Source organism: Eupeodes corollae, chromosome 2 (assembly GCF_945859685.1).
Source record: "Eupeodes corollae chromosome 2, idEupCoro1.1, whole genome shotgun sequence".
Taxonomy (NCBI): domain Eukaryota; kingdom Metazoa; phylum Arthropoda; class Insecta; order Diptera; family Syrphidae; genus Eupeodes; species Eupeodes corollae.
Window position 1 is genome coordinate 81,455,546 of NC_079148.1, and position 25,358 is coordinate 81,480,903.

General features: G+C 30.1%; 1 protein-coding gene across 2 annotated transcripts; it reads left to right on the forward strand.

Moving 5' to 3' along the window:
- LOC129945828 (CKLF-like MARVEL transmembrane domain-containing protein 4) lies at positions 1–25,358 on the forward strand. Of its 2 annotated transcripts, none has more exons than XM_056055759.1 (3): positions 1–387; positions 24,642–24,809; positions 24,878–25,358. In XM_056055759.1, exons 1-3 carry the CDS (start codon positions 247–249, stop codon positions 25,049–25,051), a joined length of 483 nt encoding a protein of 160 aa, XP_055911734.1. In that variant the 5' UTR covers positions 1–246; the 3' UTR covers positions 25,052–25,358. The 2 variants fall into 2 exon arrangements, with proteins under 2 accessions (XP_055911734.1, XP_055911735.1); XM_056055760.1 differs by lacking the exon at positions 1–387 and adding an exon at positions 1,177–1,331.

Here is a 25,358-nt window from a genome sequence, read left to right on the forward strand (position 1 = left end):
TAGTCGCAACTCGCAACACAGATAACGTCTGACGCACTTTTTCAGCTGGTTCGTTGAAGTGTATTTCAGTTCTCACTTTTCAGTGAGAAAAATAATTCATTCTCCTCAGTTCTGCACACAACCTACTGGTAGACACTTGATCGAAATCAAGATCGCCTTTTTTATTTCGTGTGCGTTTTCGTTGTAATTTTTTTTTTGTTAAAACCCAATCATTTTTGTTTGTGATAAAAAAACGAATTAATAAATATGACAGAAACGGTAATAACAGTCAACAGTGGTCACCAAACGACAACTTCAGCTCCCTCTTCTGCAGGACCACTGGGTTGGATTGTAATTAATGTAGAGTACTTTAAAAGAATTCCTGGCATTATTAAAATAGTTCAATTCGTAAGTATCTACATTCCTACCCAAAAATCATATTGACATTATGTACCTATCTTGTAAAAAAAAAACAAGTAGTCCGAAATTGCTTGTCACTGAAATTATTCGCTAGGTATATGGATTCCACGGCGAGAAGAATGTAATTTTGTGTTTATTTATTGCCTAACGCAAGATTGTCATGCTCAATGAAAACATGTGTTAAATATCAATGAAAATACGGGTATGTTAATATTATTATTGTACCTCTCATTTCCTAAAGTAGGTGTTACTCCGAAAAAAAGAATACAAATGGAATGCAAAAAATGCTACTTTTGTTGATACACAGTATCCACTTTTATCTGCATCACCACCGGTTCGGGTGTGGGATATTGACAAGTTCCAACTGTCGTAATTGACTATTCAAATGTGTTATTTGACATTATCTCTTAATGCAAACTGATCTTCTGTTTTAAAAATAAACATTTATATGTATGTAGGTACGTAGATGTGGTAACGGAGTATAAACACCTACCTGTTGTGTTTTTATTTAAGATCTTTGTTTTTACTTTGTATTATATTTTAATATTTGCAATTACGTGAAGCATATTATATTTGATGAAACCATTTTTTTAAATTTTAATAATCATCTTTTATCTGTGTTCTTCGTTCCTAGTTTCTGATTTGTTTTAACATAAGCATGATGAGACATTTCAATTCAAATCAAACTGATCATAATTTAATGATTAAAATCAGTTTTGTAATGCTTTAAATACATTTATTACGTCATACTTAAAAAAGTTGCAGGTAAACATCTGTTTTGCAATCGATTAAATTTTTGCCTACACGCGTAATGGAAACCAAACATTTTATCAGTAATTCAGTGTTTAAGTATAACATTTTAGTACAGTGTGATTATGGTATATTATGGACATCAACTCAAGAATTTAGGTTATACATACATATTTAGAGAGGTGAGCATTAAAAGTTTTGTACGTAAACATAATTCATGTTTTTTTATTGCGAAAAACAATTGATTTGAACATTTCCTATGTATGCAGATAACGTCACTTAAATGGAATTGAAGATATTTAAAATACTTTCGGTTTTGTGTGTATACAAAAATAAGAGTGTATATCTTAGTTATTAGGCAGATATAATCCGCTTGTAAAGGTGACATAAAATTAACTCCGCGTTTAACCCACTTGTGGATTGAAGTTTTAAAAATCTTTAAAAAATGAACTGTTCCCATCGGGAAATAGTTGAGAGTCGCACAGCACAAAGTCGCTGAATTTCAATAAAAGCTCTAATCATACACTTTCTCGGTGTTGGCATTCCGCTTAGATGCACATATTATGATATTTTGACTTTCCCTTCTAATTAATTGGCTTAATATTTAGTAACCTTAAAGTGTGAACTGTCAAAAAGTTTTAAATTTAAATGTTAACTGTATTTTTTGAATAATATTTGTTTTTGAGCTGATAAGATCTTAGAAATATGCATTGACAATTACGATAGCTCTTACACTATTCTTTTTTATAGAGAAACAGGAGAAAAGACAATGTAAAAAGAAAGAATAAGAGTCAATGATAAAAAAGAACGATTATTATCATTCAATTGATTAGTTTTAGAAAACAGGAAAACGTTTGAATATTTTCTGGTTGCTGAATATAGAAACATACATTGTATGTACATTTAGAAATGTATACAAATATATATGTTTCCAAATTTTCAAATTTAATCGAATACAAACTTTGTACCAAAGATCAGAGGATTTATGACAAATGTAATTTGAAAATGACACAGCATCTAATTTTACTAAACTAGTTCAAAGTTAATTTTACAACACAAAAGGGGTTTTATTTTGTAAAAAAAGAATATTCTGTGGAGTAATTGTCAAACAATAAAATACAAGTGCAAATACTCATGTATGTATGTATGTATTTATATTATGCATAGCTAATTTCCCAAGACACATTTCTTATGTACATTTGTCGGTCAGCCTCTTTTTCTATGCTATGCTATAAATTAAACCGAAGGTCACACACTGTTTGTTCTGCGGTGTTTTGCATCTCTTCGAGTAACTACTTACCACAAAATGTTGCATTGTCGCTTCTTAATTCGATTGGTTTTCCTCGACGTAAGACAAAGCGATCCAAAGTGAATCTCTTACCAAGTTACTACTATTGAATCATGTCTCTCTATATTTAAGCTTTTTGTCGTTTTACAGAGAATATTCGCTCTGTCTCACTGTTTGCACCATTTCCCCACATAAGCTGCTTATATTACTTAATGTGTGAATAAATATTATCCACGCAAAAATTTCAATTTGCATCTCCATCATTGACAAATAAATAGAATCCATAAGATACAACAAAAAAATTTGATTAATTCATATAGACTAGTCAACGAGTCTATTCCAAAAGCAAACATTTGTTGTGTTTGCAATGTGACTCGTAAACTAGTGCTTAATGCTGGACCTGTTCTGCTGAAGTGCTTTGCGATCATCTTTATAGTCTTTTTTTCTATTAATTTAAAATGGAGGTGATTAAGAGAAACCCAAGAAGGGAAATCCGGCCCACTGTTTATATACACACGTATAGACTTGGAATATTATAATTTATGTTTCTTGTTTTTCCATAACATAAACTAGTAAGTACTTAAAGTTGTAGAAAGTCTTTACCACTATTGATTATGCTTTACTTTATAGAGCAATTGATGTAATTTTTAATAATTTTTAATAAAATCTATCATCAGGGGAGCCAAAAAAGTGTTTTTCTTCTTATAGTCTTCATTGGTATCAGTTTGTCTAAAATATGGGCTGTCCAATGACCAATGCTTAGGCATAATAGCAAATGAGAGTTCAAGAAAAGTTAAAATGAAACATTTTCACCGTTTAAAAAATGTTCCGATATAAGCCTTAGTTTGAAAAATTGAAGATTGGTCAGGAATATTTAATTTCCTTAACTCATATTAGAAAGAAGATTGAATCATTTAATATGTTGAATGTATTGTTTTACTTTCGATATGATAGCTTTTGAACCATTAAGCTAGTCAAATTTAAGCTGTTTTGTTTCTTTGAAAACAAGCAACGACATTTTGAGATCCATAGTTAAATATTGGTTATTGGTTCATATTTGAAAGTACAAGTAGTTAGTTAAGGTATTAAAGAAGAACAAAGAGAATTTATTTGAGGGTAAAATGACTTAAACACTTTTTTAAAGCTAGTTGAAAACACGTGACATAACAAAAACAGCGCACTTGCAGCGCTCCTTTGCTTTGTTTTAACATAAAATGAGAAGGTGCAATACAGGTTTAATATTTATTAGCAATTCTGGATCTGTTTTTTCCATTTCCTTATTTGAGAATAACAATTATTTTACACCAGTTTCGAATTGCCTAAAATATATTTAATTCTAAAATTAAATACATCAGTTAGTTCATAATATGAATTTGAAATTGAAATCAGTATTTCTATTATTAATTAATACTCATTTTTTAAGTTTTTCTTATTCGAAAATTCTCAATATTTTTTGCAGTATGCTGTTTCCTTAAGCTAATCTTATTTTAACTCAGTCTTTAAGGAGGCTTAAATCTGTATTTAGGTAATGCCTACCCAAGAAAAAACCTTTATTCCCTGCTAATTAAATGATTTCCAGTCATCTTCGTCCTACTAAGAAAATTCAAACCTGAGAAAGGTTAATGGTTTTTGAGCAAAAATGGCAGTTCCAAAAGATATATGTAACTTTTGAAATTCACCTAGTTTCTGTTTTTTGCAATAATTAGACGAATTAATAGTTAAACAAGAAAAAGCAGATATAGCTCGCCATAAAGCGTACAATATTAAATTCTCAAAGTCACAGTAAAAAAGAAGGTATTTAATAGTTTAAGATTTGTTTGTAAAAATATCTGGTATATGTACTATTTATTGCTAAGTAAACTTATTTTCCAAAATGAAATGGCCTGAATCGATTTAGAGATTTTTGGAGCCCTTATTATTTTTCTTGTAAACCAAAAATAATTTTTTTTTGTTTGTTCTGCAATGCTCAAAATTTATTTTCAAAATTCAAGAATCCCAATACCCAACAAAAAAATATGTTGAAACATAACGTTGTACAGTAGCATTTGAAACGTTCCATGAAAATTAAATATAGGGTCCGCAATCTAATTTTTTTTTTCAACTAGTGCTTATTTCGTAAATGGTAACATTTAGCTCATGTCTAATTTGACAGATAATTAGTTTTATCCTTCCGCTGAACGAATGTGGTTGTGTATACATTTGAACAACGCTGGGAACAACGCAACAAGTAAGATTGTCGTATTTGAGGTACAGAACCCGCACGCATACATTTAAAAGCCGATACATCCTAAACGAGCCACTGTTTGGGCGGATTTTGGTGGAGAGGCTTAACTGGGCCATTACCCGTGTTTTGTTGAAAAATCTATCCATAGTATAGTAGGATTTTACACGAATAACAAAAAAAATATCCATAGTATGAATAACACCGATAAAAGTTAGAGTAGAATCTTGCTATGGATTTGATGAGTAGTTGTGCATTTGGAATTATGTATGTACATATGTGTTTTCCATTGGGGAAAAAAATTAATCCGTTACTGTTGATTCTATTTAGTTTAGTTAATGAAAATGAACTAACTGGGCTTATTTTGCAAAGAGAAAACAATAGAAAAGATAATTAAGTTTTGCTATGTTCCCACCAAAGGTTTATCTCAGTTTAGATTAAATAAATCATCTTGATGTTTCCACCTCACAAGAAGATTTAAAAATGATTAAGGTGTTGTATGTTTTATATGTGTGAAGTGCAAGTGAAATAGTTTGATTTGTGTTAAACAATGAAGAACTGATTAGTTCAGCACCATATAAGAATATGCTACCTACTCTATGTGCAATTTATTTTGTAATTTGATTAAAACAAAAATATATTTTTAGTACACAAACAGGCAAATAAACAGCCCATAATGCTTATCTATTAAACCAAATCCTTCACATGGGTTTTTCTTTTCAAATTTTGACTCGACTCCGATCTCTGACGGGAATCGAGTCAAATAAAGCTCATTTCAATTCGATTCAGGTATATAAGGGATTGAAGCGATCTTCAAGCTCGCATGTTTATGTAGTACTCTACGAACAAACCCCCTCCTTAAAGAAATTGTTAAATGAATTTTTTTTATACAATCTCAATTTCCAGATGTTTGCCTACCATTTATTTTTGAAAATTGTCCATTTTATTAGTTTTAGTTAATTTGTTTTTTCCTAAGTTAATTTAAGCATTTGATTTTCACAAAACTTTGTTCTATTTGCGTGTTTTATTTTATTATTATTCTGACCGATCTTCTTTCAGTTGTACCAATTTTTAAATACAAAAATCTGGCTACTGCGGTTCGCTTTTTTGACAATTTCTCACTGTACTATATATGGAATACCAAAAAACTCATTTATTTTTCTTAAAAAATGAGCAAGGATTGGCCGTAACAGTCAATGGCGATCGTTATCGTGCCAGTTGAACGAATTTTTGTTCATACAAAATGAAGAGGAGGATATTAAAAACAATCGAAAGTTAAATATCTTAATTTCTTAAATAAGGACACGAATGTTTTCTATCTTATTACATACCATACCTAAATAAACTTTTAGTTTAACAGGTAAACATATTTTTTTTAAAATTGTAAGACGCAATTAATTTTGATATATTTGCGAATACATACATAGAGCTGTAGACATTATCTAATAACTTAATTATATTTTTTATAAATTGTATTGATTCGAGTTTAATTTACTTATAGCTGTATATTTTTCCAAAACACGAATGCAATTGAAACATTTCTGAAGCTTTTTATGCTTTTATTAGTTTTGTTTGTTCTTAATTAAATTATAATTTGATTTATCTAAAATGTACATATTATCTTATGCAAATATAAAACTGAGGTGGACCCAGCAATCAGACGGCAATGATTAAACTCCGGTTTTATTTTTAGTTAAGAAAATGCTATGGCTCTTGAAAACAAAACATCACATAAATTAAATGTATTTTAAAATGGCCTTGGTATACAACGTATAAAATATGTATGCATGTATATTGATTTAAAAAAATCTTTAAATTTAGTAATTTGTCTATACTACTAAAACTATAACAATAAGTTAATAATAAAAATTATGTATTATTTGTGTGGTCTTTTGACTCATATTTTACTATTTTATAGATAAATATAAAACAGACAATGCAATATTTCATAGGAACTCAGTGAGAGCATTGCGATTATTCGTTGATATACTTGTACACTAAAATCAGTTAATTAAGGACACAGATACATTTTGCGCAAGGGTGGGTTTAAATACTATACATTTATTACATATAATTCCCCTTTATTTAAAGCTTTTGACACAAGTCAAAAAGGATTTTTATATCTTTAATATGCCAAAGACACAGTGTGAGCATTAGGAAAAGAGGGAAGGGTTGGATAGGATGTGTCGGTGTACATTGGTTTTAAATGTATGAACATTGCAATGACAGGGAAAGATAGAACGTGGCAAGGCGTTCCACATTCGCGTAGTACGGCTAAAAAAGAATCTCTGTACTTCATAGCACGGCCGAAGTTGGGCATTCCTAGAAGCGCGGGTATTACGGTTAAATTGTTTAAGGGGAGGAATGCAACTGGCTATTTCACTAGAGCATATTCCGTTAAAATAACGGTAAAAAAGGGTGAGGCAAGAAACCTTGCGTCGATGTTCGAGTGATGTAAATGTCACCAATCATTTTAAAAGCTCTTTTTTGAATACTGTCTTCAAGACTTTAATAAGTTACTGGAGCACCAGCCCAGAGATGAGAGTTATATTCAAGTTTCGGATGTATATAGGTTTTGTAGATTGAAGCCAGATCAGACGAAGAGAAAAATGTCTTGCAACGTCTCAAAAAACCTGGACATCTTGCTGCATTTTTGGCAACATCGCGTATGTGATCGCTCCACGAAAGGTGGTTGCTGATGCACATTCCGAGGATGTCAAGATTTTCCGCTTCGTTGATGTAAGTTTCACTCAGATGGTTTATCTCGCTTTAACGATGCAAGGCAGAATTGCGTTTTTGGAGCATTAAATTCCATACGATTTTTTATTCCCCATTGTACAATGCTGTGTAGGTCGGAATTTAATGAGCTAATCATATTTTGCCGTTGCAGTTCCACATCCGAAGAGGAGGGTTGTGAGTCTGGAAATGAATATGAAAAGCTAAGAGTGCTATCGTCAGCGAAACAATGTATTGGATTATAAGTAGCAGATAGGAGATCATTTATAAAAATGAGGAAGAGGGTCGGAGACAAAATGGAGCCGTGGGGCACACTAGCGTTTATTTTATGATTTTCAGACTTGAACCCGTCCAAAACAACTTGTACTGAACGGTTCAAAAGAAAATTTATAATCCAACAAAGAAGAGATTCGTCGATACCAAAAGCACGCATTTTCGATAAGAGAACAAGATGCCAGACTTTATCAAATGCCTTTGAAATATTAAGTGCAATAACCTGACTTTCTCCAAAACGATGTAAAGATCTGTTCCACTGTTCGGTGAGATGAACCATGAGATCACCAGTGGACCTATTGCTACGAAAGCCGTATTGCCGGTCATTTAGAAGCTTCCGTTTCTCAAGATATTTCTTAATCTGATAATTAAGCAGCGTTTTCATGACCTTAGAAAGAAGGGACGTTAGTGCTGTCGGTAGGTAATTTGTGGGAGAAGAAGATTCGCCTTTTTTTGGAATAGGCTGAACAAATGCAGTTTTCCAACTACTCGGAACGAGCCCAGAAGAATAGGATAGATGGAAAAGCTTACGCAGTGGTTTTGCAAGCGTGGAAGAACACCTCTTCAGAATAATAGCGGGGATACCATCTGGGCCAGAGGATTTATAAATGTTGAGATCTTTAAGAACTCTCGCCACAGTTCGAGTACGAAAAAAGATTGGTCCCATAGAATCATTTACACTAAAAATAAGTTGGCTTTATCAATAGAGCTAACTAAAGGAGTGTCATTGACAACATGCGTAGGAACCGAGGAAGAGGAAGAATTCCGCATGTTTTTTACAAATGCCCAAAAATTCTTACTGCCTTTGGGACATTGCAGTATTTTTCACCGTAATTTTTGGTCATGTTAAAATTTGGTCCTTCGAATAAAGGCGTTGCAGGCCTTCCTTGTTTGCTTAAACTTTTTCCGGCTTTCCTCAGTTGAGTTGGCTTTAAAACACCGGAAGCTCACCTCTCACCTCTGACACTGTGGTCCAATGTGCCTAGAGGCGTCAATACACTGATTGTGTACTTATCGTTGCCTCAACTCAACAACGTTGGCTCAACTTAACCTTAACGCTTCAATCAATCATGCTCAGCCGTTATGTTTGGATAAAAAAAAACATAATTTAAACAAATATCAGCACTTTTTAATCATATTAGTTATATATGTATGTTACTGAAGTTTGTTTCATTTCATACTAACTACTAACACTGCACTAAGTGATGAGCCTGATGAGCATATTTTTGAGTTGGCAATTCTTTGGTCGTAAGACATAGCTTGTATTAAGTTTTCCACACCAAGATCTGATAGTGTATTAAAAAAAAATGTATATATGTACAACAAAAATGCAATGATTCAATTCACTGGTCGGTAAGGTTTTAATTCCTGGCTGCACTATTCCAAAGGATTTCGAAGGCCTTAATTCAAATCCGTCTTCATAATTTATGAACCACTTCGGGTTCTTAAGATATTGTTTTTTTAAATACGAAAAAAACACGTACATATACTCTACTCGTATAAGGTTTTTACAGGCTAAGTTTATAAAGTAGCTTTATTTTAAAACTCTTCATAAGTTGATAGATTTTACTTATCAAAAAAGTGAAAAAATGCTTAACCATTTATCCTAAAACGGTTTTCAAAAGAAAAAGGCAGAACGCTTTGTACTTTACAAAATCAAAGTACAAATCCTTGCCATCGTGATACTACTTACATGATTTTGGTATCTTACTTTGTTTCTGGAAAATTTTAGTAGTTATGAAATAGTCTTTATTTGACTATATAAATGAAGTTTTGAGCAAACCTTGAATTTTAATGCTTTCATAGTTTTGAAGCTTTTTCATAACAACAGTTAAACTTAAAAGTAAGAAATGTTTCTATTATTTTGGCCTTAGCTGTATGCAAAACTTCTCTCAGTTACTAACAGAATAGTAACAATAATATCACATGAATATATGCAGACTTATAAATAAACAGTTCAATTGATTGGTTCTCAAGTGAAACCGCAGCTGGAAGTTATGTTGTTTGCTGCACGCTATACTTCCATTCCATTTAATTTTTGTGTTTACGTTAGAACACCTGTCTTTGTATGAAAAATACAATTATGTTTAGATATAAATATATTCACATTATTATAAACATGTGTACATTTAAAAAAAAATGAAGATTTGTTACTAAATTTTGTTTGTATAATTATGACTCATGCGTGGCCGTCAAAAGCGAGGTGTGAACTGTGAAGCCCACCCACATGCTAATTGATGATGACACTATACATTTTTAACGAATTGATTTTTCCTTTAAAAAGATGATATAGTTCAATGTAACTGAATCTAATTTACGCCTTCCTTAAGATTTGGTGCTTAGGTGTATTTTATATGAATTGGTCATAACCGGGTTACTTTTTTATAATACTTTTATTATATAAATAAAATCAAACTTTTTAATGTGTAATTTTAACCGAAATTGAGATAATATTATGAAATTCATTAGAGAAGATTAGGTGATTGTAAGAAAAGCAAGAACATTCCTTTGTATATTAGAAAAAAAAATCTCATGGTTAAACAATGTATCAAGGAAAATGTACCAATTTTGTTTTAATTATGAAGGGACGGACAAAAAATCTCACATTTTAATTAAATCTACATACATATGTGTATGTTTATTATATAATGTTTCTACCATTTAAAGTTCAACTAATAAATGCAAAAATTATGAGAATCATTTAGTAATTGCTGTAGTAAAACTCCAGGGCCTCTCTTTTTATTAAAAAAAATCGGTGCTGTGTAGGATCTGGCATTTAAGAACTTCTCATTAAATATTTATTTTAGAATCTTAAATCTACATACATATGTAACAATCGGTTATTTTAAATCAAAGGAGAGATTCACTAAAATATAGCAACTGATTGTGTGATTTTAATAAAGTCGATAATAAATAGTTTGTATGGTATTTTATTTGCTATGGATAGGTTCCAAATTATTGACCGCAAGATATCGATTTTTATTGATTGTATTTATTAACTTTCCCTGGAAAGTTAGTCCGATTTGTTGAACTGAAAATTTTGATAAAAATAATAAAAAGTTGGCTGATCCCAAATATCTCACGAACCAATAACGCTACCGCTACCGACTTCAAATAAATTATGTATTATACAATTTGACGTGATACCTATCAACGCTATCCTTATGAATCAAAACATCTGAAAGAATACTATTTCTCGTCTTGTATATTCCACCAACAAAAACAATTTTATGCAACGACAAAAAATCTGGTTAATTTTTTTTTTTAATCAAATTGACACTTAAACAATAAAATCCTAAAAACATTTCTACTAAAAATAATTATCGTCTTATAAGTAGATTAGGTGGCATGGAGGTACAACAAATATATTTAAATTAAAAAAAAAAACAATAACAAAAAAACATAAAAAAGAAGAAAATGAAAAAACACGACAAGAAAAAAATTTTAAAAAAATACAAATACTTGGTTGCTGCTGTGGTTGTTCTATTTATAGGTATTTTAAGTAAATTTCAAATTTTATTTAAAGTGTTTGTTTAAATTTAAAAAAAAACGTTTTTTTTTAATTAATATAAAATACTAATAATAATATAAATTAATAGTACCCGTGGCATGATGGTTAGTGCGATGGACTGGTCATCGTTGATTTTCACGGGCAGCCATTAGCGAGCAAAAGTGTAGTAAAGTACTTCGGTATCTGGTTAGATCCAGTATTTATATTTCGACAGACATATAAATGCTGCTCTGAGCAGGGCCAGAGGAGCCTTCGCTCTGACGAAACGGCTGTTTTTTAGCAGTCGGCTTGACCCCAGAGTAAAGGTAATTTGCTACATGGCCCTCATGATCGTTTATGGTTGTCCTGTGCGGTTCAACGTTGCCCCTTCCCAGATGGAGAAGTTTCGGGTGTTCGATCGGCAGTGTTTACGACGCTGTACCGGCTTATATCGAACAGCCGAATCTTCTTATGTGCTTCTCCAACGAGGTCCTATACAACGGGGCTCGAATCAACAGAATTGACAATTTCGTGATAAAACTCGTTAGAGGTCACATTGCAAGAGCTATGTCTTCGACCAACAATTTAATTTTCGGGGCGTTCTATCCGAACGACGAGTATTTTGAAAGTGCACGCTTGAGCGGATTCATTCCACCAGAGACATTCCTCTTTTTAGACAAATGCGGTCTGATACAGGATAGATTAGCAGTTGCGTTAATCTATCACGTCAGACGAAGAACCGTGGATAGGCGACTCCCATACAGTCGGGACGTCATGGCACAAGGCGGAGCGGAGCTTCTTCGGTTCAGTAGGGCTGTGTCCGAACGGGACCGAACTGATAGGGTGAAGCAGGAGAACCAGTTTTATTGGCTTCAATCGGCACATGATATTGGGTAGTCGGGATGGGGTTTTAAGCCTTGGCCGGCTTAAATACTTGTTTTATAGTTTTAGGGTTTAGTTTTAAGTAGAATAGGCATGGTGACACAAAAGGAAAAACAATAAAAAAATGCAAAAAATACAAAAAAAACTAAAAGAAGAACATTAAAATTAAAAAAAAAAAACATGGACAAAAAAAACAACAAAATATGAAAAACAAAAATGTTAGATAGTTAGATTTGCTGCTGTTGTTGTTCTAGTTTTAAGTAGTTTATAGGTAGCATAGGTAGTTTAAGTTAGCTTTAAGTTTTATTTAAGGACCTAATTGAAGTAGTTTTTAAGAAAATATAAAAAGGGTACTGATACTAGTTTTTTAAATTTTCTAATTAATACAAAAATAAATAAAATTGAATTGAAGTAAAAATAGGTCTTAGAGCCGAAAGGCATTAGTATTAAGTATTATTGTTTAACTTAGAGTGTCCGTATGGGACCATTAAGTTAGTTGTAAGTAATGGATAATTAGGCTAGTTTTATTTTTTTTATTTTTGTCTAGCTTTAAGATAGGTTTAAGATTGAATTAATAAAAATGAATTAAAAAAAAAAGTGCGATGGACTGTCATGCGAGTGGTCTTAGGTTCGATCCCTGCCTGTGCCACCTAAAGTTTTTTTTCACGGATGATTGACCTCTTGCGAAGAATTGACAAATTCTCCAAGAGCAATTCTTGCCATGAAAAGTGCTTTCTCAAATTTGCCGTTCGGATTCGGCTTAAAACTGTAGGTCCCTTCCATCCCTGGCAACAGTACTCGCACACAGGAATGATTGAGAGTTGTCAGTCACTATAGGCCCTAGTTCTCAAACGGACTGTTGCGCCACCCAATTTATTTATTTAATTTAAAGAAATAAATAAAATTAAAGTAAATAAAATAGATCTAAAGAGTGAAAGGCATTAGTATTAAGTATTATAGTTTAACTTAAAGTGTACAGTAAGTTAGTTTAAAGTTATGGTTACTTAGGCTAGTTTTATGAATTTTGACTTGTTACAAAAATTTCGTTTGAAAATCTTTACCAGACATCAATGGCAATGGTTTGCATTCCAACCTAAATAAATACTGACACTGGAAATCGTGAGCGTTCCATATTTGTCTAATACTCTTATACACATAACTAAGCTTATTTTATTATATAAGATTGACTATGGATTTGTTTTATTAAGTAAGGGTACAAGAGCATTTTTAAGATATTTCAAAACTACACCTATTAAAAACGTGGTGACTGAAGTAGCATTAGCATCACTGCTGGTTCCCAAAATTTGTGGATATAATTTTGTTTTCCAAATTGTTATGACACCGCCAAAATACTGAAAACAAATTACCTAAACAGCATTGTTAACAACTTTATCTTTTGCCAAACATTTTGAAATCATTCCAAATGTAAGGAGCATATTCATCGAAAAATTCCTTACTTGGCTTTTTTAACAGCACTCAAAGCATGATACTCCAAATGAAATTTACATTAAATTCTTGAATGAGTTTTTGAATAAATTCCCTACACACATGGAATAATTTATACCTACACCGATGGCTAAAAGAACTTGGAAGGAAAAAATCACCAAATTACTCCATTTGTTCAATAGAAGCTTTGGCGGTTCTAAAAGCTATATAACTCAAAGTCAAGTCAAACAAAAACACCTTAATATGTTCAGACAGCATTTCCTCCCTTAAAACCATTTCCAACATAAAACACCATGGGCCTGTTATAAATAATATCCGTGACAACGTTATCCACCTTGTGGACCGTTTCTCAAAAACTGATTTTAAAATCAATCATAACTACACACTTTAAAATTAAACAAGCAGAAAAGTAGACCTAATACACCATCACCATTCTTGAATCAATTCAGAAGATTTCCAAGCTTCTTTTTTAGGAGAGGGGGTGGTCGGCGTTGCATATTGTGATAGTTATTACTACTGTTTTCTATGCATCTTCTATCACCTCTTTCTTTTTCTTTTTTTAATTCATTTTTATTAGTTCATTCTTAAACCTATCTTAAAGCTAGACAAAAATTTATAAAACTAGCCTAATTATCCATAACTACAACTAACTCTAAGTTAAACTATAACACTAACTACTAATGCCTTTCGGCCCTAAGATCTATTTTAACTTCAATTCAATTTTATTTATTTTTGTATTAATTAGAAAATTTAAAAAAAAAATAATCACCTCTTTCTTTTATTCGTAATGTATTTGTACATATCTTTATGATAACTGAATTCTCTATATTTGTTACCGGAAATGTATGTAATCCATCTTTATATATAATTACTAGGAAATGTATACAATGACAAAAATCGCCAGGAAATGTGTGAATTAATTTTGTCTATACACTTTACCTAAAAATTCTATACATCTCCTAAGCAGCAATAGGAATTGTATATAAATCCTAGGAGCTAAACGAACTCAAGAGGTAACGTATACACTACTAGCAGACCCCTCTTTACCACTGGGCCCAGGCCCAGGGCCCCGCAATCACCAGGGGCCCCCAAATTGCTGAAACATCTCTTAACATCTATTGGTCTATTTTCAAGAAAAAAAAATATTTCGATACAATGTTAGAATGTTCCGTTTTTATCATCGTTCGATGTAAAGTTTGCGTGTATCATTTGTGTTTTTGAAGTGCATAAAAATATACTATTAAATAAAAATATGTGCACAGGCAAGAATAAAAGAAAAATGTAAATTTGCCACTTCTGTACCATGTGCAGGGCACTCATTAAACTTGGTAGAAGTGCATGCCGCTGGGTGTGCCTAAGAAGCAACCAAATTCTTTGACATTATTCAAAAATTGTATAACTTTTTTTGTGTGAGTGTGTTGACTGTTCATTTAGGTCCAACAAAAGTTTTAAAAAGTCTTTCTCAAACAAGATGGTCGGCGCAAGCTGATGCACTAAGCGCCTTATATAAAGGTCATCAAGAAATTGAAGAAGCTTTGATGTCTATCGCGAACGAGAGGCCAGAGAGGAAGCATTAAGGCTTTGCAAAAAATTGTCCAAGCTTGAATTTACCATACTTACAGAATTTTGGAACTCTGTATTGCATAGAATTAATGAAACAAGTACTTTACTTCAAAAACAAAATATTATTCTGGATGTTGCAATAAATTTGCTGAGCGCAATAGATGAATTTATAATTTGGCTCAAGAACAATTTTCATAACTTTGATTCATCAGCCAGACAAAAAAACCCGGATTCCGAATATAAGGACATTTCTGAAAGGATGAGGTGTAGAAGCTCACGCCAGACTTTTTTTTTGACGGCCCTGGACCCTCAGTAATTCTGACTGGGAAAGAAAGATTTAAAATTGAAACCTTTCTTCCCATTGTCGACACACTAAGCGTTCATTTGAAACAGCGACTAGATTCGTATACGAAGATTGGCCAAGGTTTTGACTTTTTTTTTTGATTGAAAAATCTGAATTCAGAAGACTTAAAAAAGAACTGCAAATCTTTTGCTAAATTTTGCACCGAAGATGTGAACGGAGATGAACTACATGCTGAATGCCTGAATTTAAAAGACTACTTGAAAATTAGTCGACACGAAAATGAAAAAACTGACAACATTCTAGAGCTTTATAATTTTTTAAAAACTAATAAAATTGAAGATGAATTTCCAAATGTTGAAATTGCACTAAGAATTTTCTTAAGTATGATGGTAACCAATTGTAGTGGGGAACGTTCCTTCTCTAAGTTAAAAAGAATCAAAAACGAACTTAGAACTACAATGATTCAAGAAAGATTGACATGTTTGTCGCTGATGTCAATCCTCAGAGGCATCGATTTTGAAGATTTGATCAATGAGTTTGCTAATTTTAAATCAAGAAAAAGACCCCTTCAATAAATATTACCTTCTTTTTACCTGAAAAAATATAGTCTGTGTCACTATATTGTTCCTTAAATTGTCTGTTATTTTAATTTTGTTTATTTTTTAATTTTAATATGAAATATTTATTTTTGTTTTTATTTTTACATTGTTTATATTTATGTTTTAAATGCTGCAATAACTATTTATCTTTTTAATAAATTTAAAAAAATTATTTATTTAAAAAATTAAAAGAATAAATATCAATTCAAAGTTATGTGATTTTTTCTGTATACCTTTATTACACAACATAACATTTTTATACAATCATACAGGGACCCCATTTTCGAAAAGTGCCCAGGGCCCCCAAAAGGGTAAAGACGGCCCTGACTACTAGACATATTTACTCTACTGGGTACTCAAGAGGTTTCCAACAAAGTAATCGAAAATTTTAAAACATATTGGCCTACTTTAAAAATTAGCCATGGTAAGCCCAGGCATTCGCAAAGCCAGGAAAGTGTGGAAAGAGCGAAACAGGATATAGAAAATATGCTGATACCACTTGGATGCAAGGCAATAATAATTCATATTGGAACGAGGGTATAAGGTTTGTTCAACTCATGAAAAACAGGGCTTTTTACGCTGGCATCAAGCAAAGTGCTTATGAAACCCTTTTTGCATTTAAAATTAAGGTAGGTCTACAATTACCAAATGATTTCACGCAAAACATCGAAACAAAGAAGATTAAGAGAAAATCATTGAAAACCTTCAACAAAATGGTGAAGAAGATCACAATTCATCAACGGCTAAACTTAATGTAAATATGTTAGAACCAATCTCAGTCTGTAATAATTCTGATCAGTGTGAGACCAGTAAAGTACCTTAAGCCAGGGCATATATTCTGTAGCAAATGAGTATTAGAGGCAACGAAAATACAACGGTCCAAACTGCTTTGTCTATTGTGTTCAAAAAATGTAGTAGTTCAAAAAATCGTCATTCTGCTAAGCAATACCTGCAACAACAGGCAGAAAAAATGTTAAAAAGAAGGGACAAGAAGGGTTCTGCTTTAAAAATAAAATATTATATAATTCTAAGTGCCACTTCAGCTTATATTATATATAATAATAATAATAATACTAATAATAATAATAATAATAATAATAATAATAATAATAATAATAATAATAATAATAATAATAATAATAATAATAATAATAATAATAATAATAATAATAATAATAATAATAATAATAATAATAATAATAATAATAATAATAATAATAATAGTAATAATAATAATAATACTAATAATAATAATAATAATAATAATAATAATAATAATAATATAATAATAATAATAATAATAATAATAATAATAATAATAGTAATAATAATAATACTAATAATAATAATAATAATAATAATAATAATAATAATAATAATAATAATAATAATAATAATAATAATAATAATAATAATAATAATAATAATACTAATAATAATAATAATAATAATAATAATAATAATAATAATAATAATAATAATAATAATAATAATAATAATAATAATAATAATAATAATAATAATAATAATAATAATAATAATAATAATAATAATAATAATAATAATAATAATAATAATAATAATAATAATAATAATAATAATAATAATAATAATAATAATAATAATAATAATAATAATAATAATAATAATAATAATAATAATAATAATAATAATAATAATAATAATAATAATAATAATAATAATAATAATAATAATAATAATAATAATAATAATAATAATAATAATAATAATAATAATAATAATAATAATAATAATAATAATAATAATAATAATAATAATAATAATAATAATAATAATAATAATAATAATAATAATAATAATAATAATAATAATAATAATAATAATAATATAATAATAATAATAATAATAATAATAATAATAATAATAATAATAATAATAATAATAATAATAATAATAATAATAATAATAATAATAATAATAATAATAATAATAATAATAATAATAATAATAATAATAATAATAATAATAATAATAATAATAATAATAATAATAATAATAATAATAATAATAATAATAATAATAATAATAATAATAATAATAATAATAATAATAATAATAATAATAATAATAATAATAATAATAATAATAATAATAATAATAATAATAATAATAATAATAATAATAATAATAATAATAATAATAATAATAATAATAATAATAATAATAATAATAATAATAATAATAATAGCAATAATAGTAATAATAATAATAATAATAATAATAATAATAATAATAATAATAATAATAATAATAATAATAATAATAATAATAATAATAATAATACCCTGTGGATGAATACCCTAACTTGTCACATGTAACGGAGCAAAATATTGCATATCGTAGATTAGCAATTATAAGGAGAAGACTTCTAGCACCGCCATTAGTTGAATCCATTATGCAAGAAGTTGCAAATGAACAATCAATTGAAAACCAGGAAGATAGCAATAATGTAACCATCTTGGCAATTGAGGCAGAAAACGACCAGCTTTTAGAACTCAACAACCGGCCTACAGCTCTCATAGTGAATGACGATCCCAACGTACAATATCTTCTACGAGAATTGGAAACTGCAATTACAAAATATGCATCAATAGAGCCTTCTTTAAGGCCAAAACTCCCGAAACAACAACTGAATGAACAACTGAAAATCAAAGTCGATTTAATGAACAAATTGATCCTCCCAAGATACACTGATGAAATTACAACCTTCAAACAGTTGGAACTTTTCCTTTACTGTAGTGCACATGCAATTATCAAGGCAAACGGAGGAAGGATAGCAGCGGTGTCAGGACTACAAACTCCAAAAAGCGAAGTCTCTGATCCGCTATGGCTGAAGAGACTTAAGAATAGGGTTGAATTACTTCGAAGCCATGCAGGCATACTAACATCTTTTACTAGAAGCCCGAATCCTAAACTTTGACGAAAAGCCTTGAAAATAAAAAGAAAGTATGCAACCCATGCACCGTACAACGAAACGAACCATACAATAACTGCAGCACTGGACACGGTAAAGCAAAAGATTGGTGTGTATGCCAAACGAATCCGATGATACAGGAAAACCAAACAAAGAAGAGAGGACAATAAGTTATTCAGCAACTCACAACGACAGTTCTACAGTAAATGTAAAGGAAAGGGCAAAGAATTAAAAGTCATTCCAAAACACGATGAATTGGAAAACTTTTGGAGTGGAATATGGTCTAAATGCACCGAACACAACGAAGCTTCAGCCTTATTGCAAGAAAATGATTCATCAACAACAGAAATTACCCCGATGGAAAACAACTACATCACATCTGAGGTTTTTCAAAATGTACTTAAAAGGCTACATAACTGGAAAGCAGGAGGCATAGATGGGCTGCACAACTACTGGCTAAAAGCTTTAGACGGACTTCACGAAACAATCAGACGTGAAATTAATATTTTTATACAGGATCCTGCAAAATAAATTGTCTACATCCTGTGTTGCCAAAATAATCACCAGGCACTGCAACGACAACAATATACTTGCTGAACAACAAAAGGGTTGCAGGAAAGGCTCGCTTGGATGCAAAGAACAGCTAGCCATAGATGCAGTAGTCACTAGCCAAGCATGTACTAAGCAACGAAATCTATATTCAAAATAGACGCACAGATTATACGATTTGGCGCGACAGTAATGTCGAATTGGTCTACAAAGCTTCGCATAGGGACAATAACAACTTGCAGTATAAAAATCACAAGAGGTATCTTCCAAGGAGATAGTCTAAGTCCATTATGGTTCTGTCTTGCTCTGAATCCTTTATCTTCTCTTTTAAATAAGAGTAAGCACGGTTTTGAAGTAAGAAATAATATTCATAAGGAAAGACTTAATCATCTTATGTATATGGATGACATTAAATTGTATGCCAGCACACCCAATAGCTTAACACAACTACTCCAAATAGTTGAACAGTTCTCGAACGATATAAAAATGGAGTTTGGCATACACAAATGCAAAACAGTAAATATCGTAAGGGGAAAGATGTCCAAAGGTGTCGATTATACTACGACCTTTAATGAGACAATTGAATCATTGGAAGAAGATGATGTCTACAAATACCTCGGTATGGAACAGTCAAAAATGATCAAACATGCTAACATCAAAACCAGCTTAGCATGACAATCAACACATTTGCAGTTCCTCTAATAACATATTCAGCAGGCATAATCAAATGGAGTAGAACAGACTTAGAAAACCTGGAAAGGAAAATAAGGACGCTTATGACAAAATAAAGCCAACACCACCCCCAAGCTGCAATCGAAAGGATTACCCTACCAAGATCTAAAGGAGGAAGAGGAATTATAAACATACAAAGAATGGTCGAAAAACAAAACCAAAATCTTTTTGAATATTTTTCCCGAAAAGCTGAAACCAGCTCTCTCCACAAAGCTATCATCAACGCTGATGACAATTTCACACCAGCTAACATGCAACACAGACTCAATGAAGTCCCAAATACACACGAGGATTTGTACCTCAACTGGCGAAGAAAACCCCTGCATGGTAGACACCCAAACGAACTCGAAGAAGCAAATGTCAACAAAGAAATGTCGAATTCCTGGCTTCGATTTGGAAAGTTATATCCAGAAACATAAGGATTCATGATAGCCATTCAAGACCAAGTCATACCAACAAGAAACTACCTGAAATATATCGTGAACGATCCAACCATCCAAACAGATAACTGCCGACGTTGTGGAGCTGTACATGAAACAATACAGCATTTTCTTGCTGGCTGTGCCAACCTAGCTAGCAACTCGTGATAACATGGGTAAAATTGCTCATCAGGAGCTTCTCAAAAAATATGAACTAATGACAAGATCTCCAAACTACACCCCGTATTTTAAGTCCACTCCTGATTCGGTTACAGAAAGCAGAGATTATATCGTGTACTGGGATAGGACGGTCTTGACTGACACCATCATCCAATATAACAGACCAGATATTGTCATCCACAGTAAACGACAAAAGAAAATAATATTTGTTGACTTTGCAGTTGTAAATAACAACAATATGGATTCAACCTACATTACGAAGATTCAAAAGTACGTGGCCCTAGGTAATGAGTTGAAAGATCTATGGAGAGCAGACAGTGTGACAACTATACCCGTCATTCTTTCTACCACTGGATTGGTGCCTGAATCTACAATTTCCGCTCTTAAAAATCTAGACATTCCAAAAAAGTTAATATATGACATGCAAAAAGCTGTCATACTAGATAGCTGCAGGATTGTTAGGGAATTCCTCAATCTAAGATGAAGAACAACAATGAACAAGGATGAAATGTTTGGCCTTATGCCCGCATGCTCATCAGAGCCTAGCCTTATAGGCAGGTGAATGGTATCCTACGAGATGTAGAGATTGTGCAAACGCTTAACTCATAATAATAATAATAATAATAATAATAATAATAATAATAATAATAATAATAATAATAATAATAATAATAATAATAATAATAATAATAATAATAATAATAATAATAATAATAATAATAATAATAATAATAATAATAATAATAATAATAATAATAATAATAATAATAATAATAATAATAATAATAATAATAATAATAATAATAATAATAATAATAATAATAATAATAATAATAATAATAATAATAATAATAATAATAATAATAATAATAATAATAATAATAATAATAATAATAATAATAATAATAATAATAATAATAATAATAATAATAATAATAATAATAATAATAATAATAATAATAATAATAATAATAATAATAATAATAATAATAATAATAATAATAATAATAATAATAATAATAATAATAATAATAATAATAATAATAATAATAATAATAATAATAATAATAATAATAATAATAATAATAATAATAATAATAATAATAATAATAATAATAATAATAATAATAATAATAATAATAATAATAATAATAATAATAATAATAATAATAATAATAATAATAATAATAATAATAATAATAATAATAATAATAATAATAATAATAATAATAATAATAATAATAATAATAATAATAATAATAATAATAATAATAATAATAATAATAATAATAATAATAATAATAATAATAATAATAATAATAATAATAATAATAATAATAATAATAATAATAATAATAATAATAATAATAATAATAATAATAATAATAATAATAATAATAATAATAATAATAATAATAATAATAATAATAATAATAATAATAATAATAATCTTTAGCAGACATCAATGGCAATGGTTTGCATTCCAGCCTAAATAAATTGTGCACTGAAATTGAAGAGTAAAATATTGAATTTCGTCAATTTCAGACAAGAATCGAACTTTTACCAAAAATATAAGACCATTCAATTGATGTAAAGTTTTTTTTTACTATAACCTCTTCACTATATTGCTTAAAAGTATAACCTATAATTGAAACTTAAACCAGAAATTCTGTGGGCATATATATATTTCGAACGTAAAAGATACTTTCCTCCGTTCACACTTGGCCAACGCTATTGGGCTGAAAAATTAATTAATGCATTTGAATTATCTCCATGTGAATCCATAAACATAAACAAAGTAAATATAACCAACCAGTTGAGAATTGATCGCGGCGGAGGCGCGGCGGCGCGCGGCGGCCGGCGGCGTTGTGACCATTTACGGCTTTCAGCATACCATATGGTCATCCGAAGTGCATTTTGTCGTTGATAATAACAGTAAACGCGTTATGCGTAAACTCTTTCTTATGTATACCTTCCCAAACAAAATTGGTTAGATTCATAGTTTGTAGTAGTTTTAGTCCGAATAAAAAAAGACGTTGAACTATCACTGTGGGATTGGATATTCCCTGTGTTAAGCAATTTTTTTTGTGAAATATAATGGAGAATGTACAGAGTTTTCGGTTAAAGGCGAGTTTCATAATTATTAATCTGTCAAGAAGTTTGTATCTCTATTTCAGAGCATCATCAATGTCATTATAACATCTTTTAAATGGCCGCCGCGTAATGGCGCTCATTCGATAGGCCAAGTTTTTGATGGCTTTTGCGCATAAATCAAGCTGAATTTAGCAGTGCATCGATTATGTTGTCTTTGAGGGCCGCAGTGGTTTGCCGCTTCTTCAAGAAAAAGTCTAAATTGGTCAAATCACACACCTGATGGCCTGGCCCGCAACATTTTCGAAAAAGTAGGGACCGATGACGGCTCCAGCCCAAACCCCACACCAAACAGTAACTTAATTTGTATACATTATTATCTCATTCATTTCGCGTGAAATGGTGTTGTCCCAGATCCGGAAATTTTGCTTATACACGTACCCATTCATCCAATCGGATTTTGTATGGTAAAGGCCCCAATCACGAACGTTGAATAGTTGGAAGGACGACCATACCCTATAGAAATGGTTCGGTTGCTTATAAAGAACATCAATTTGTATATAATAGTTTTATGATATGCACTAACGTGTTGCTCGACGCTGTTACTTGCCATGATGGCTAGTTTTTATAATCAAATGATCAAAATTCTGCATCTGCATATTGCTAAGAATTCAATGGGTAGGTAAATACCCAAAATCTACATAAGGTACATCTTTTGAATTTTAGCGCTGTAATTGAGTTTTAAAAATTTTACAATTTCAATAAATTGTTAAATATGTATGTATAACATAACTTTTTTCAGGAGTTGATTTATTTGTTCTTATCTAAACAAAAAAAAAATAGTAGTATAATCTATCGAAAAATTAGCTGATTGTTCAAAAACTTATAATAAAAATAATTGAAGGTATCTTATCATTCACTCATATTTTTTCAAAAAATATCTAATCTATTGGTGTTAAATTTAACGTATCAAACAATAACTAAGTCTAATTTTGATTCAATATACCGCATATTTAGGTCCATACTTTGAATATAAAAAAATAAGTACCTATACGTGATGGTTTAACAAAGGACGAATTAATATATGTTAAGGTCATGACCAAACTGTAATTTTGTAGTTCACAATCTATAATACTGTTTTTACAATGGTTTAAGTTTAAGTTAAATCTGGGTTCATGGAGATATGAATAGTATATTGTGATACTAGAATCTTGTATTCTTATATTTCTAAAGTTTTTAAAATCTCATAATACTTTTCTCATGTAATGTGGGAAATTCGGAAGTACTTACAGCCTAAATGATCCTTAGTTCAACAAGATTTGCTTTTGGCTCCCACATAAATGTCTTCCATAAAAATGGTTGGTATTGTAAAATAGAATCGAGTTATCTAATTAAGGTTCATGTTGATTTGATTAAAAAAATGTTTTTCACACGTGCTTACGTACGAACATCTTCCCAACTCAAAAGGCCATATAAATAAAGTAATTATCAAATGCTTCATCGCAAGTGGATGTTTTACCTATTTATGATTACTCATTTATGTACGTTTCTAAACCCCAAGATCCAAAATATACGGTTAAAACTAAGAAAACCATATATTTTATTATTTAACCCAATTCGACTAAGCACGCACCAAATAAAACACTCTTCAATAATATATTGAAAAATTGATCAACTTTATATATGTAATTTCTATCAAATTCAAATAAATTGCTTTCTTTAAATATTCCGTTAAGATACTTTTTTTATTTTCTTCTTTTCAGATTTTGGGCATCATCTGTATGATTCTGGCATCCCCCCCATATTATGGGAGTACTACTTTTTTTCTCTTTGTCGTGGTTGTGGCATTTATAGCAACAATTTTATGGTCAGCTGCTTACTTTTTGGGAATACGAGAGGCCCTAACTTTACCCATTAACTGGCTATTGACTGTAAGTAAATAAGAAAGACATTAGCACAATTTGGTATCCTCATAATTTGTTTTAACTCTTAATTTCAGGAAATAATCAATACTGGAATTTTAACGATTCTCTATTTGACTGCGTCCATCATACAAATGACATCTTTTCATGGATCAGGTTCGCTGCTTATAGCCGCTTTTTTCGGTATTGTTAATTTTTTGGCATATGCAGCTGGATCATATTTCTTGTATCTAGAGCTAAGGATGGGTTAGACAAGACAATCTTAGTTATTATTTTAATAAAATATTTATAATATTATTATATATAAAACAACGCTGACACAATTCTATACATAATTTATTATATGTATGTATATATTTAATATTTTTTTGTATGAAATGCATTAAGCTAACAAAATAAATAAGTTTAAATATGGTTAAATTATATCAAAAATAACTTATAAAATAATAATTGTTAATATTTTTTAAATTGAAAGTTCAATTATATTATAAAGACCTCGATACGTTTTGGTGTCGAGAAGTGTTCCAAATAAAATATCTTTTTTTTTGAAAAAAAAAA

Coding starts and splice junctions, on each gene's coding strand:
- LOC129945828 (XM_056055759.1), top strand. CDS start 247: ATGACAGAAACGGTAATAACAGTCAACAGTGGTCACCAAACGACAACT. Junction 388..24,641: donor TTATTAAAATAGTTCAATTC/GTAAGTATCTAC, acceptor TCTTCTTTTCAG/ATTTTGGGCATCATCTGTAT. Junction 24,810..24,877: donor CCATTAACTGGCTATTGACT/GTAAGTAAATAA, acceptor TCTTAATTTCAG/GAAATAATCAATACTGGAAT.